This window comes from Magnolia sinica, chromosome 5 (genome assembly GCF_029962835.1).
Source record: "Magnolia sinica isolate HGM2019 chromosome 5, MsV1, whole genome shotgun sequence".
Lineage (NCBI taxonomy): Eukaryota > Viridiplantae > Streptophyta > Magnoliopsida > Magnoliales > Magnoliaceae > Magnolia > Magnolia sinica.
The window spans coordinates 95,657,284-95,672,933 of NC_080577.1; the positions used below are offsets into that span (position 1 = coordinate 95,657,284).

Here is a 15,650-nt window from a genome sequence, read left to right on the forward strand (position 1 = left end):
TGGCCAACTTAAGCTTTGGATATCTCTCTCATTTGAGCTTATATCATAAACACCATCTCTTGTAATTTATGCTTTCATAGTGCATACTTGTCGCTTTGTGCTGTAGTTTTTTTCCAAAAGAATTTTTTCACGTAAAATTTAGATTGTTTGCGTTTGAACTTGGTTGTGCGATTGTGTATACGTACTATGCTTGATTCATCTATGTGTGCTTCCACAATTTTCTAACAAGTAGTATCAAAGCTAACGTTGGGAAACAGATCGAATATGAAAGCAAGGTATCAATGACATCTAACCTGAAGTTCGATGTAGAAAAATATTCTATCAAAAACAATTTGAACTATGGAAAGTTAAGATGAATGGTATCATAGTTCAGCAAGGATTAGATAAATTTCTCCTTGAAAAGCGATCAGAATTTATGACTGAAGATGAACGTGACAATATGCATAAGAAAGCTAGAACATCTATCCAATTGTGCTTAATGGATGGGGTTCTCTATAATGTCATGAGAGATAAAACTGCAGCAAGTACATGAGCGAAATTAGAGAACATTTATGCAAAGAAATCTCTTACGAATCGTATGTACTTGAAGCTACAGTTGTTCAATCTGAAGATGGCGGAGGGAGTTAACGTCGAAGCCCACATTAGTAACTTCAACAGGTTGATTTGCAAATTGTTAGATGTAGAAAAAATGATAAAAGATGAGGATTATGCATGCATTCTACTGAATTCTCTCTCTAACTTCGTATGAATCATTCAAGGACTCTTTATACACTAGTAGAACGACCATTAACGTCGAGACTGTTATCTCAGCCCTTCAGTCGAAAGCGATGAGAAAAAAAGTAGTGACGTGAGTGCTTCTACAGATGCACTAGTTATAAGGGGAAGAAATTCTGAACAAGACAGTGAATCTTTGCGATCGAGGTTCAAATCTAAGGGCAAGGGTAAAGGCAAGTTGAAGTTTAAGAATTGTGGCATGTCAAGGCACATAAAGAAAGATTGTCAAAATCCTAAGTCGAGAAAGGAGAATTCAGATAGTTCTTTCAGGAAAGCTAAAACTGTAAAATCCAATGAGGAGTCGAATTGTAGTAATGTGCTGACCGCATTAAAATCTGGATACTTCAACAAAGAATGGATTTTGGATATGGGGGTTTCTTACCACATGATTCCTCATAAGAGTTGGTTCACCAATTACAGTGAGTGACATGGTGGTCAGATGCTTATGGACAATGATAATGCATGCAAAGTGGTAGGTTGTAGGTGTTAGATTGGTGCGCATCAAGATGTTCGAGTGGAGCGTATCTTGACCGAGGTGAGACACGTTCCTGATTTGATGAAGAGTCTGATATCTCTAGGAGTATTTAAGTAACTTGAGTATAAATTCACTGGTTTTGATTGTGTCCTTAAAGTTTCAAAGGGGTCACTCATAGTCATGAAGGAGCGGAGGAATGGAAACTTTTACAAGTGGATCAATAGTACTTCATCGGTGGAGCTACAGCGTCTGTAGTGGATTTCACATTTGCACGTGTGTGACATGTACTCTTGGGCCACATGAGCGAGCGAGGCATTAAGGTACTTTCTAACCATTATTTAATTTCAGTTTTATAAGCATTGATTTTAGTATATACAAGCATTGTATATGTGGTAAACAATCAATGTTGTCTTTTAAGTCTGAAAAACATATTTGCAAGAGAGTTCGGGATTATGTGCATTCTGATGTATGGGGGTCAATGCCTGTGATTTTTGGTGGAGGGTCGTCATGGTTTATCACATTTATTGACAACTATTTTAGAAAAGTGTGGGCTTATTTTATGAAAAATAAGTCAAATATTTTCACCAACTTCAAATAGTGGAAAGCGATGGTGGAAAAATAGTCAAGGCGAAATGTGAAAGTATTAAGGATAAATAACAGTAGGGAATTCACTTTTAGGAAATTCAATCGGTATTGTAATGATGAAGGGATTGTAAGGCACAATACAGTGTGCCACACACAAGAGCAAAACAGTGTGGCTAAGCAAATGAATCAGACTCTCTTGAAAATGGCCTGATGCATGATTAATAATGTTGGGTTGGACAAGGAAATGTAAACTGAGACTGTTAATACAGCTTATTACTTGGTGAATCGGTCTCCTTCTACGGCCATTAAATTTAAAATTCTAGAAGAAGTGTGGAGTGGTCAACAAGTAGACAAATCAAGACTGTGTGTATTTAGTTGCGATGCTTACTCTCATGTACCATCAGTTGAGAGAGATAAGCTGAACCAAAGGGCTAAAAAGTATATTTTTATCGGCTATGGTAATTATGTGAATGGATAGAAATTATATGACCAGGTCACATATAAAATTATCCTTAGTCGCGATGTCAAATTCGACGAAGGATCCTTATTTCATAAGGATGAGCACAAGAAAGCCAAAAAGTTGGTTGTAGACATCCAATTAAATAGAGATGAGACACAGGTTGATATTGAAATGCAGACATAGGTATACGAGCAGGTGGAGTAGCCACCTGTGAGAACGAATTCACCAAGGGATCGCAAGTTACTGGTAAGAGACAGGAATGACTCAAATGTCGTATTTGTTCTCATTATGGACGAGGGGGGTTCGTCTATTTTTCAGGAGGCTTATGATGATTCAAATATCAAAAAATAAAAAGCAGCGATAAATGATGAGATGGACTCCTTTACAAGAACGATATGTGGGAGCTGGTGGAGTTTTTCATCAACCAAAAAGTGATCAAGTGCAAGTGAATCTTTAAGAAGAAACATGATAGGTACAAGCAACGTTGGTAGCGAAGGGATACGCTTAAAGAGAAGGTGTCGTCTGGTTCTCATCCATAGGAGAGTAACGAATAAGGGGGCAATAAGGATGAGGGAATCAACATAATAAATAATGCGTTGACTATAGTTTTTCGGTCAGCAACATCATCGATCATGAAACATCATCAATCATGACATCTCGGATGTTTCTTCAAAGGAACTTCATCCCCTCTCCTTTAATGAAATAGTAATATTCCATCAAGCATACCTCCCAAAGGGAGGGGGGCTGAAGCGTGTAAGTTATTCCCAAATCCCTAACTTAGTTTCGGATATACAATTGTAAGGATGCAGGCTTTGCCCGCACTCTTAATAGGACCGAACTGTTTGACAAATTCCCATGCATTATGCAGCCGTTTGTGAAAAGATGTTTTTTAACACGCTCTCTCAGGATAAGAAAAGATGGATAATCGAGGTAATAGTTCAACCCCCCCCCCATCCTTGATGTTGATACCCTACCCTACCCTATGGAAGTTGATCCCACCCACGCCGTAAATGGATGCCCTACCCGATCCATTTCAAATCCTGCCACTAGCTGAGCTTGAATCCTAATAACCTGCCTCTTCACTAAGATATTCTCACTTATGGTGAAGCAAATATCTATCGGATTCGTGTTGGCGCTAGTTGCCCAATACAATCTCGAGCTAGAATAGATGAATATGAAGACTGCTTTCCTACATGGGAATTGGAAGAACAAATTTTCATGAAGTAACCAGAATATTTCTATAACACCTCAAATTTTCACAGCCTGATTACATACTCGTGCTCGAGAATTCCGGGTGTTAATAATGTAAAAATTTAGATGCTTCAAAATTGCACCTTTTTTTTTCATTTAGATCACATCCAGTTACATTCATGAAGGTAAACCATTTACGAGAGTAAAATCAACTGTATTTATTTTTTCGTTAAAGTAAAAAGAGTTCAACCAATCATCAAATGCCCTCTAAATGGGAGCTTATAACATTATCAAAATTTGCACTGAAAAATAAATAAAACTAAACGTGCACTAATCTTCTTCTCAATTCGAACCTATCTTTCACAAAACGGTCGTTGTCTGTTACATCAACCTATAATTCACGTACAACATCTGTATAGTTAGAGAGGGTCAATGCCCTACTCATACTGATGGTTATCCTTTAAGATTAACAATAATTCAATAGATTCATAAAAATAATGTGAGGGTTCTGATACGTCTCGTACTCCACCATTGTGAGTGGTATCAGTATGCGCAACCAATGTATATATGAATGTATACCTAGTAAAGTGTGTGTGGTCCATCATACATAATGATCATCACAATGTGGAATATAATTCATAGAAAATTCGGCTCGGCCCGCATTCTCACAATACAGAGATTTGCTGGCGTGTTCAACGTTAACGTGGATTTATGCGAACATCTCAAGGCGCACAACAACGTAATTGGAAGATTTATATGACATAATTTGTTCTTGGAGCGACTATTTGCGACATCCAATCCCGAGAAGTGATGTAACACGTATGGCAATTTACTTATATCGATCATGCACCACTACCCAACCCACAGAATTACATGTCGACCAAGAGGGTCGCTACCCGAAACGCATTACGTCCGCGATGATATATAGATCGTTAAGGTGGGACACAATACTTGCGTGATAAGGTAATAATGTGATAATTTAAGTTATGTAATAGTCATTCATAAGGTGATGATTTACAATAATAAACCTCGAAACATGTAAAAATGAGATAATCAAATCAAATTATTACAAATTTTAAAAGAAAAACCCTAACCTTTAACTGTCCGTTCGTCCACTACCAAGGTTATATATCAGGATGTAAGTTTTGCCCTAAACCACATGGTTTGAATGATTAAGATTAAGCTAGGATTTGGTTTATGTTGATGTTAGGTCTAGGCTAATGTAATTTGGTGATTTAATTTAAAAGTGCAAACTATTTCATTACCGAGATGGATATCTTACCTTATTCAACTCCTGAGTCTCACCCCAATGATCCAAATCCAGTGGATTGCGTGTGCAATCACGTTCTTCTTCTTCTCCTTCTCCTTCTTGAAGGTCAGACAGGAAGTCTGGACAGACCAGGTTTCAAATATATCTTCTCTCAAACGAGCTAGCTCGTTACAGTGCCCAAACTTCCTCTCTCTCTCTCTCTCTCTCTCTCTCTCTCTCTCTCTCTGAATCTTTTGGTATTTGGAAGGTAGTAGCCGGATGGCTTCCTCCCTCTATATGTTAGCCTTTTATAGGTTTTCAAATATATCCTAACGAGGGAGGGAGTTTTTTACTCCAGATACATCATCGTGCGGCGTTCTTGCGCATGTAGCGAAATGCTAGATATTTGATCCTTCGTGATGTGTTGTTTTTCTTTCCCTCCTAACTATGCAGATTACCTATTGGGCTCATGGGCCACGCTGTGATAGGTTATGATCCGACGATGGTGGTCAGGTAGCTGCATATGGTCGCCACTTCTCGGTGAAGAAGGTGGTTGACATTAATGGCAGTTTCACATTGGTGCTTCTTCTCCACATTTTACCACCGGAGAAGGGTTTGGTTTGGTTGTGGGAAGCTCTGGAGTGCTTCAGATCAGAGTTCCGACGTCGTTTGCATGGTGGGTTCAGCACCTTCGTGCGGTGGTGATTCCTTGCCGACTTCGGAGATCCCGCTCCTTATGGAGTTCTCCTAGTGTCGTGGGGACTGCCTCGACCTTTCAGGAAGTTAGGTTGCATTTGGATCCTCTCCTAGTGAGGATTGAAGGGTTCAGATCTCGTTAGAGTTTGTCGAACCTGAAAGTTTTGTAGAGAGGAATCCACGGTCGCGGTTTGCTTGGATTCAGTTATAGCGAACGGAGAGTTACCACTCTTAGTTCGACAGCAGAAGCAGATGGGGTCCACTGTGATGACCCCTCATGAGATCCACTCTGTTCATCTATATTGTAGGTTGACATTAGGGCATGGTTGCGAATATTGAGTTGATCAGAGAATTATCTTGAAAGTTCTCCTAGCGGGTGTCGAAACGTATTTAATCTCAATTAACGGTCCATGCTTAATTATCATGGCCTAATTTTAGAGGAAGTGTATACTCAGGATAGGCAAATGTTTGGACAAAATTTGATGTTTGATCGATGGTGGGAAATGGCTAAATTTAAAATTTCATCTATCGTGACAAAAAGATGGAATTGGCTTCAACATTCAACGGTGTAGAATCATAGATCGGAATCTAAATTTTGTATAACATCGTAGTCATATGGGGTCAAAGTGTGGTCAAAATTTGAATTGTGATGGACGACATGAAGTGGTTAAATCGAAAGATCTATATTTATAAATAGTTTTTTTTTGGGGGTTAGCTTGTTAGTACACACCCATGTCAGTACACACGCTCCATGTTAGCCACCCCTCACTAGGGATCGATACCAAGACCTCAAGTGTTGAAACGAGGTAAGCTTTAAAAGGATAACTTCATGCATAAGTAAAAGCGTACCAAAGTAGAGTCTTCATATTTCACACCGGGTCCATACGATGGGCAATCCAAGTCGTTCGTATGAATAGAAATATCCTACTACGACTACATACATGTTTTCCTCACTCGATGGACACCAAAATCAACGATTAAGGAGCTGATTTGTCAATTGGGCCACTTTTACAATGATCTAATAGTTGAAATTCGACGTGTATAGTTAATTTATGATACATAAGCATAGTATAAAATTTCACATCAAACGGATCATGAGAACCATGTGATCTAGAATTCAAAGGTATAGGTTAATGATATTTTCGTAATTATTGCTAATCTAAGATTTTTGAAATTTTTAATGGTTTTACATGGTTATAAACATGTTTTTTAAGTAATTTTTACAAAAAAAAACTTATATCTAAATCATTATGAATAAAGAGTTATTCACCGAATTAATTAACAAAAGGTATATATATCAAACCACATAATGGATGGTCAGATGACATGTTAAAAATAGTAGGATTTGATGGTTAGTACTCTTACCATGTATACAGGTGTATGTATGGTCAGTTTCATAAATGAATGAACAAAAGTGACTTTTTGGAGTGATTAAGAGGTAGGACATGTATACCGTTAGATTCAGGTGACTTGTTCATATGTGCAAATTTCTCGGATTGTAGTTCTGATGATGGGTTAAGCATATTCATAAGTAGTAAACAAGATGAACGGATCAAAATCTAGATTCAATATGTGTATGAGCAAATGTAGAGATCAGGCAGTTAGTTTTGATCGAGTGGTCCAAACTCAAAGTGAACGATCAGATATCTTTACCTAGAGGTGAATAATTGATTGAACGGTTGGTTATAATGAACAAGTGAGAATACTTGAATATACGATGATCTTATCCTAAATATCAACGGTCGGATGACCTGATCTATGGATGAAGATTATTCTCAATGGTCAAATTCATATTAGAGAATAGATGTAAGGTTAAGATAGACTAAATTGGTGACATACACATATATGTATTAAATTAAATTTTATGATAACACTCGAGAAATTTCAATGCTCGGGTATTGAAAAGTTCGGGGTGTTAAAGTTTCAAAATACAAGGGGCAGATAACAAGGTTTGTAGGTTAAAGATGTCGTTGTACGACCTAAAATGCTCACCTAGGCAGTGGTACAAGAAATTTGATTATTTCATGGTGAGTCAGAAGTTTACCAGGAATGAGTGTGATCATTGTGTCTATCACAAGACGTTGAGTGATGGGAAGTTTATTATCTTGGTATTGTATGTTGATGACATGCTTATCGCTGGTTATAGCATGTCTGAGATCGACATACTAAAGACTCGATTATCATGGATATTCGAGATAAAAGATCTGAGGGTTGCAAAAAGGGTTCTCGGTATTAATATACATAGAAACAGGAAAAGGAGCAAGCTATGGTTATCTCAGGTAGAATACCTTGAGAATGTATTGAAGAAGTATGGGATAGACAGGGTAAAGCCGGTCAGTGTTCCCCACGCAACTCATTTTAAGCTTTCTTCTGAATAATGTCTTAAAACAGATAAAGAAAAGAGGGTTATGTCTCATGTGTCTTATTTGAGCGCAATTGGTAACTTAATATATGTTATGGTATATTGAAGACCAGATATTTCACATGCAGTGGATGTTGTTAGCAGATACATATCTAATCTCGGCAAATAATATTGGGAGACATTGAAATGTCTACTTTAATATATTCGAAGTAGGCGGGACTTCGTCTTATCATTTGAGAAATCAGGGGACAAGTTAGTAGGCTATGTAGATTTTAATTATGCGGGCAATGTGTGGACAATGAAAGCTCGACTTCTGCTTACTCGTTTGTGCTACTGGATGGAGCGATCAGTTGGATGTCGAAGCTTCAGTCTGTGGTGACTCTTTCTACAACCGAAGCTGAGTATATGATGGCGACAAAAGCGTTTAATGAAGATGTTTGGTTAAGAAATATGATAAATCAGTTGGTGTTTCAGCATGAGGCCGTGTTAGTCAATTATGACAGCGAAAGCGTAATCAATTTGGCTAAGAATTCTATTTATCACTCACATACTAAACATATTAATGTGTATCGTCATTTTATCCGATAGGTGCCTGAGGAAAGAAATGTGACTCTAGAGAAGAGTCAAACAAGCGTGATTCCAGCTGACATACTTACAAAGGTGGTTCCCACAAAAAAGTTCAAGTTTTGTGCAACTTCTCTATGCTTGGCGAAGGCATAAATGGAAGACGGAATGTGCACGAGAAGCGATGGTGAAACTATGATGCAAGACCAAATTAGAGATGAGGATAAGGAGCTATGAAGAATAAAGATTGAATACATGGTGGAGATTGTTGTTGATGTCTTAAATTTGTAAGTAACAAGGTCCATCGATACCATTGACAGACCACTCGATGCCATCAAGCAGAGGTCGATGTCATCGACAGGTGCTTGATGCCATCGAAAAAATCCATGTTGGTTGTTGGAACATTTTGGTGTTACTACTCAATTCCATCGAAGGTGTTCAATGTCATCGACAGATCGTCGAGTGTCGTCGATGTCATCGAAGTTCCACCGAGCGCAAGTACAAAATTGTGTGAGTGTGGGATTTATTTCCTATTCTGGTTGTGATACTTTTACCAGCCCACCCTAATACCTTCCCAAGTTGACGATTTTTATACTTTACTGCTCTTGCCCTTTTCTACCCCAGCCTCGCACTTCTGGACCATTGCTTCTGAATTGGAACTAAACATGATACCGAGACTGGCTAGCTCCCTGTTCCTTTTAACAGGAGGGTCGGCCCCTTTCCCAGAACTCTCTCATTTCTCTTTTTGGAATCCTTCTTTCTTCTACAAATTGAAATAGATAGAGCCACATATACTTCGTTGCAGTTGCCAACGTAACTGATGATTGTTCATCAGGAGATTGAAAGCAGTCACAGGACGAAAACACGCATTCCATACAAAATTTAAAGAACAAGGCCTTCTTTGAAGATTGTTCATCAAAGCATCAGTCATTACATTCATCCAAGCCTTTTCATCATTTCCATTCCAAGTATTCCAGTAAAATGCAGTCCTGTATTTCCTGACAACAAGCATTTATCAGTTCCTGTACAATTACAACGTATCACACCCACATCAAAGTCCTTAACTGACCCACAGCATTCACTTTTGAGTGGCTCCAGAGACTGCACTCGAGATGTCACATGCCCCACTTAGACAAATCATCTGCTTCAGCTTTCAAAGTCTTCTTTACCAGTTTCTGACTAGTACATCGCAGGAATGAGTTGGGGAGTTCACTTTCAGCCATTCCTCACTACATACCCATTTGCAGGCATTTCCCTTTCCCTTTGCAACTTCCTCACCTGTGCCACACCACAAACAAAACGAAAAAGAAGTTTTTTAAAAGAAATCAAATTGACTTCATCAGACACAACACCAAACAGATGGGAACATCAGCGGAAAAATTCATTTGAAAGAGAAAAAGCCTACTGAAACACTCCCGTTATCTTATTTTAGGAGCACAAAGCGGCAATGGTCACACTGACATGGAGCCTTAGCTGGATTGTCTTACACAGGCCCTTGATTTCTAAAAGTAAACTCAACGGTTCCAAATGCTGCTGAAGCTAGAAGATGCAGTGCATAAGCTGAGTAATGCAAGATAAAAATGAAGAAGATGTAGCACGTGTGTAGCAGTCGGCAGAAAGTTCACTAGACATCAAAAGCATATTTCTTTGAAAGAACTCGGGAAGTTTGGAGAAGCTCCTTGGAAAATAAGCTTGCAAGCCAGGTCTCTTTTTTTTTAACCCCTCTGGGAAACATGGACCGCTAACAGTGGGACCCACAATATGAACAGTTTGGATCACTAAACAATGGCCCCACCTGTACAAACTGCAAACTCCAACTATACAATCTCCCAGATTGAGCCTCCTTGTTTAAATCAAAAGAAAAGGATTTGAGATTTCTCATTTGCAATTAAGGTTGTGAGTTCCTCAATCTCTTTCTTTCAAGATCATTAGTACCCTACAATAGTTAGATACTGTTTGTTTCTATAACATCCAAAGTTGCTACGAATTAGAGGTACTTGCCTAAGTAGCTATACGTTTGAGGGACTGAGTTAACAATGTGTACTTTGGAGGTGTTGGTTACTGAATCCTAACTGATAATTTTAATGAATCTTCGAGAGGGAATGAAGGAAAGAACAGAACAAACCAAAGAAAGAAAATATCCATACTAGCATTATCCAAGTTCAGACGCTTCAACTCGGTGAAAGGGACAATATGTAGACGAACTAAAAGGCATTTTATCCACTTTCAAAAGAAAAGAATCAGATGCTAAAGATGACAGTAAAAGAAATGAAAATGGAAATATACCGAGATTTGCTCGAGCATCTCTCTTCTTTCTGAAGTGCTGCGGTTGAACAGAATTTTTATGGTCCTGCTTCTTATTCTGATATGCTGAGATTTGATTGAGCTCTTGAGCAGCAACAGGCGGTCGATCAGCATTTCTATGGCCCTGCTTCTGATTCTTATATGCTGTGATTTGATCCAGCTCATGAGCAGCAACAGGCGGTCGATCAGCATTGCTATGGCCCTGCTTCTGATTCTTATATGCTGTGATTTGATCAAGCTCCCGAGTAACAACAGGTGGTCGATCAGCATTTCTATGGCCCTGCTTCTGGTTCTTATATGCTGCGATTTGATCGAGCTCCTGAGCAGCAACAGGCGGTCGATCAGCATTTCTATGGCCCTGCTTCTGATTCTTATATGCTGTGATTTGATCCAGCTCCTGAGCTGCAACAAGCAGTCGAGCATGATTTCGATGGCCCTGCTTCTGATTCTTATACACACAGATTTGATCAAGCTCCCGAGTAACAACAGGTAGTCGATCCGCATTTCTATGGCCCTGTTTCTGATTCTTATACACTGCGATTTGATCAAGCTCCTGAGCAACAACAACCGGTCGATCAGCATTTCTATGGCCTTGTTTCTGATTCTTATATGCTGCGATTTGGTCAAACTCCCGAGCAACAACAGGCCGCCGATCAGCATTTCTTAGGCCCTGTTTCTGATTCTTATATGCTGCGATTTGATCAAGCTCCCAAGCAACAACAGGTGCCAACCCTTGGTATATCTCATTCCAAATCTTGTTCTGCTCTTCACCATTCATGTACCTCAATGCCTGCAGCTCACTCCTTGAATAACATCTCTTGGGCCTTTTCCCCTTCTCTTCATACACAGTTTGAAGTCGAGGGACAAACCACATCCCATTTAGTTTTCCATCCATCTCTGAACCATTTATCATACCTTTCCTCCCACGACATTTCACCGTCTTCTCTACCGTTCCTTGCTTTGAATTTCTGTAAAATGATCTTTCAGCGCTTCTCCCAGAAACAGTGGAGCCTTTCTCATTCTTCCCATTGTCATTTCCAGCTCTGGAAGATGAAGCAGGATAAGTTCCCAACATCACTTGCTTCCGTTCATTATTATAGAAATTTTCAGCATGGTGCGTCATTTCTTGCACTTCTTTGATATACAAAGGGCATTTTTTGCTTTCCTGCCAGTAGTATGGCTTCACTACAGCATTTTGTGATTTGGAGACGGAATCCACCTTGATTTCCAGACTTCCAGAAAATCCATTTATCTTCAAGAAATCTTCTGAGTTTGCTTCACATCTTCGTGAACTGTCCTCCTTGAGAGAATACTCATCTTCTGAGACGGATTTCATCTCATCCTGTGAGATCTTTTCACCATCTTTTTGAGCTTCAAGAACGGGTCCAAGCCCCGTTTCTTCTGTATCTTGTTTTTCTTTGATCACCGTGAGGCCTCCCAACTTCTTTTTGGAGCTCCACGAACCAATTCTCTTACCAAGGTTCAGAACTTTAGAGTCGAGTCCCAGCATCTTTATGTTCGTTTCTTGATTTTCATCAATCACCGAGAAATTCATGCAGTTCTCTTCGCATCTTCTTGAGTCTCCAGTTTCATAGACATCTTTTGAATGCTTTTCCACCGCATCTTGCTTTCCTTCAAATTCAAGTTGATTTTCAGACCATTTCATTGCATCTTTTGAAACGGGATTTGAATTCTCTCCAACATCTGAGAAATTTCTATACCTCTCTTTGCAACATCTTGAATCTTGAGTTATCAAGAAAGATAGCGATCGCTCCTTTTCCACAGCATCTTGCTTTCCTTCAACTTCCAAAGGATTTCCCAACCATGTATTAGCATCTTCAGAGATGGATACCAATTTCTCTTCAATTGTTTCAAATTTTTTGGATATTTCTTTGCATCCTCTTGAATCTTGAATTTCATATACAGACTCCAACTCATTTTCCACCATATCCTGCCTTCGCCCCGCTTCCAAATGATTTTTGGAAAACTTCGCTTCATCCTCAGAGACAGACTCTGAATTCTCCCCATTTTCTGAGAACTTTTTACCTCTCTCTGAATTGCTTCCCACAGGATCTTGCTTCCCTTCAACTTGTAACAGAGTTTCCGACCATTTTATAGCATTTTGGAAGTGAGATTCCAATTTCTCCCCAATCTCTTCGAAATTCCCGGATCTTTCTTCGCATCTTCTCGACCGCTGAATTTCACAGTCGGATTCCGACTTCCTTTCCTCTGTATAGACGGATTTCAATCTCTCCTCAACAGCTTCGAATTCATCATATCTTTCATCGCATCCTCTTGAATTTTGAATTTCATAAACAGATTCTGACTCGTTTTCCACCGAATCTTGCTTTCCTTCGACGTCCGACTGATGTTCAGACCATATTTTCATATCTTCAGAGACAGATTCCGATTTCTCTCCATTTGCTGAGAAATTCCCCAATCCTTCTTCATATCTTCTTTGACTACTCTTACATTCTCCAAGATTTCGAGCTTCGGAGAAGGACTCCATCTCGATTTCACGATTTCCAGCTCCCGAGGCGGAATCTGGATCGTTTCTGGCCATTTCTTGATTTTCTTTGATCGCAGGAACGATCTCATTGATTTCCTCGCATCGATCTTGAGTGCTGGGATCACGATCTGCGGCCATCATTCTTGCGAGAGCTTCGATTAGCGCAGAGACAGAGACAGAGACAGAGAGAGAGGGAAGGAGTGTTCGGATTTGAAAATGAAAGGGGAGAGGAATTTATAATCTGGGGTCCGGCGACACGTCTGCCTGCTGCTAGCTTACGCCTAGGGAATCTGGTGCATAGATCATGCTTGCCGATTTCTCGGCCTATGAATTTCTAGGGATATTTTCGTATTCGAACATTTCTTTGGCTATTTTATCCGAAAAACCTCGCTGAAAATAAAATACTAAAAATATTTATCATTAATATATTGTTATAAAGCAAATGATTATAACTTGTAAATGTTTTCAAGTTAAAAGAAAAGTCAATAATTCCGCGAAAAAATCGTGAGAAATGTTAAACGGACTATATTTTTAAAATACCGTGTGTAATCCATTTATCGCGAAAATATCGTGATATTTGTGACAACAATCTTAAGATGGGCCCGCATTTTTTTATACACAGTATACGTGCATAATTTTTACATGCAATGAATATTATGCTCGGTAGCTCGCTCCACTCGACTCAAAAAAGCTCATTATGCTCTGTTCGAAACTAAGTCCGAGCTGAGCTGAGCTGAATTTTTTAGCTTGAAAAATTTTTTAGCTTGAAAAATTTTGGAACTGAGTTCAAGCTTGTCTGAGCTGGACTCGACTTGGATCGAACCCAACTTGAATCAAACTCGGATTGATTCGGTTCGGTGACTCGGTTACTTTGATATTGTTGTCGTTCACAAAGTGTTTGATGAAACGACTTAAGGAAATATAGTCGGTGGCAAAGAAGGTATGTATATGAAACAAATACTTTTTTTTCTTGGTTGTTATGTTGCTTACAAGGTGTTTGATAAAATACATGTAAAACAATTGTTATTGTTTTATATGCAGTAAGATTTTGAAGGTATAAATCATGTGTTTGTGAAAATGCCGCACAGGCAAACTCGGCTGGAACTGCTCCGAACCGAGCTGAGCTAGCCAGTTAGGCTCGAGGACCGAGCCTGGCCGAGTTCAAGCTGTGGTTAACAACTAGCCGAGCCGAGTCGAGTTGTGCCAAGCTCGACCTAGTGCGACTCATGTACACCTCTAGTGAATATGTTTATTTAATGTAAACTATTGGTTGACAGTTTCACGGAATGTATGATTTATATAAGGCAATATCAGCGGTGATATTTGTTATGAGTAAAAATGAGCCGGTAGAAGTATAAGGTCGACTTGGATATTTGTGCACGTTGCATGATCGGTCAACGTCAGTCATAATCAAGGAACTCCTCGATGACTAGAAAACGACATTGTTGTACTTTATTGAATTACGCTAAACTCGACGATGATCTCTTACCTGGCCTTGTCCATGTCCGAGCTAAGGTTCAAATATCTGACTCATAGAGGAATCTCTGCATGGCATAATAAGATGAAGAGTACAGTCATCTCTGATTTCGTTTACGCTCTACTAAGGAAGGGAGGTAGGTCTTGGCACTCGGATGCAACATTCACGAGACAAGTCAGCAGGTCGATAACCTACTCGAATGATTAAGGAAAAACTCGACCACGTTACCATCAGAAAGCCCAAGTTGGCATCAGCTTCCTACTAGGAAGATAACCACGACAGGCTCAGGATACGATTCCCTTTACAATATGCACCTATTAAATATAGACATTGCCATTTATGCCACTGCCCTTTTCAACTATATATAAATAAAAGTATTCCTAATGGTAAAAGGTATGCACAATGTCACCAACAGATCACACTCAAAACCCTACATTCTAGTAGACTTAGTTTACTATGTAACTTTGACATCAGAAGATCTCTATTGCAATTAGGGTCTCCATCTCCATCTTTTCTTGCAGGCATCAAGTGGTCAAAAAAATAACATACAGATTTCTGCATCAACAATACTCCACGTGAAGGAATAGGGTGAAGAATACAGTTATAGCAACGGTCCATATTCAACTAAAGAAAGTCTTAATATTAGTCGTTGGAACTTACTAATATGAAATATTTTTAGACACCATATATGAACAGTGGGCCCCAGAATACTAGTGGTTTGGATTACTGATCTTGGCCCTACTTATCAGAATTTGAAACGCGTGGATACTGTGGAAAGATGCGGAGCCCGGCTGCTTCTTGAAGATACACACGTGACGTTATAGGTCATTGCACGAATTGAGATTGCATAGGCAATCTAACACACGTGTGATGTGCGGTCATTCACAGGGAACGTTGATTGTGCGACGCGGTTTAGCTAGTGACGCTGCCACCAGCCAGGTGGCTAGTGGTCGGTGTTATGTGGACCCCACCATGATGTATGTGTTATATCAACGCCGTCCGTC

General features: G+C 39.4%; 1 protein-coding gene across 2 annotated transcripts; it reads right to left on the reverse strand.

Annotated features, from left to right (window-relative positions):
• Positions 1-9,225: 9,225 nt before the first annotated feature.
• Positions 9,226-13,486, reverse strand: LOC131246343 (uncharacterized). 2 transcript variants are annotated; one of them, XM_058246367.1, is made up of 3 exons: positions 10,758-13,486; positions 10,643-10,679; positions 9,226-9,634 (listed from the first exon to the last, which is right to left on the reverse strand). In XM_058246367.1, the coding sequence occupies exons 1-3, from the start codon at positions 13,308-13,310 to the stop codon at positions 9,522-9,524; spliced, it is 2,703 nt and encodes a 900-aa protein (XP_058102350.1). In that variant the 5' UTR covers positions 13,311-13,486; the 3' UTR covers positions 9,226-9,521. The 2 variants fall into 2 exon arrangements, with proteins under 2 accessions (XP_058102350.1, XP_058102349.1); XM_058246366.1 differs by having other exon boundaries at positions 10,643-13,486.
• Between the last annotated feature and the right edge of the window lie 2,164 nt (positions 13,487-15,650).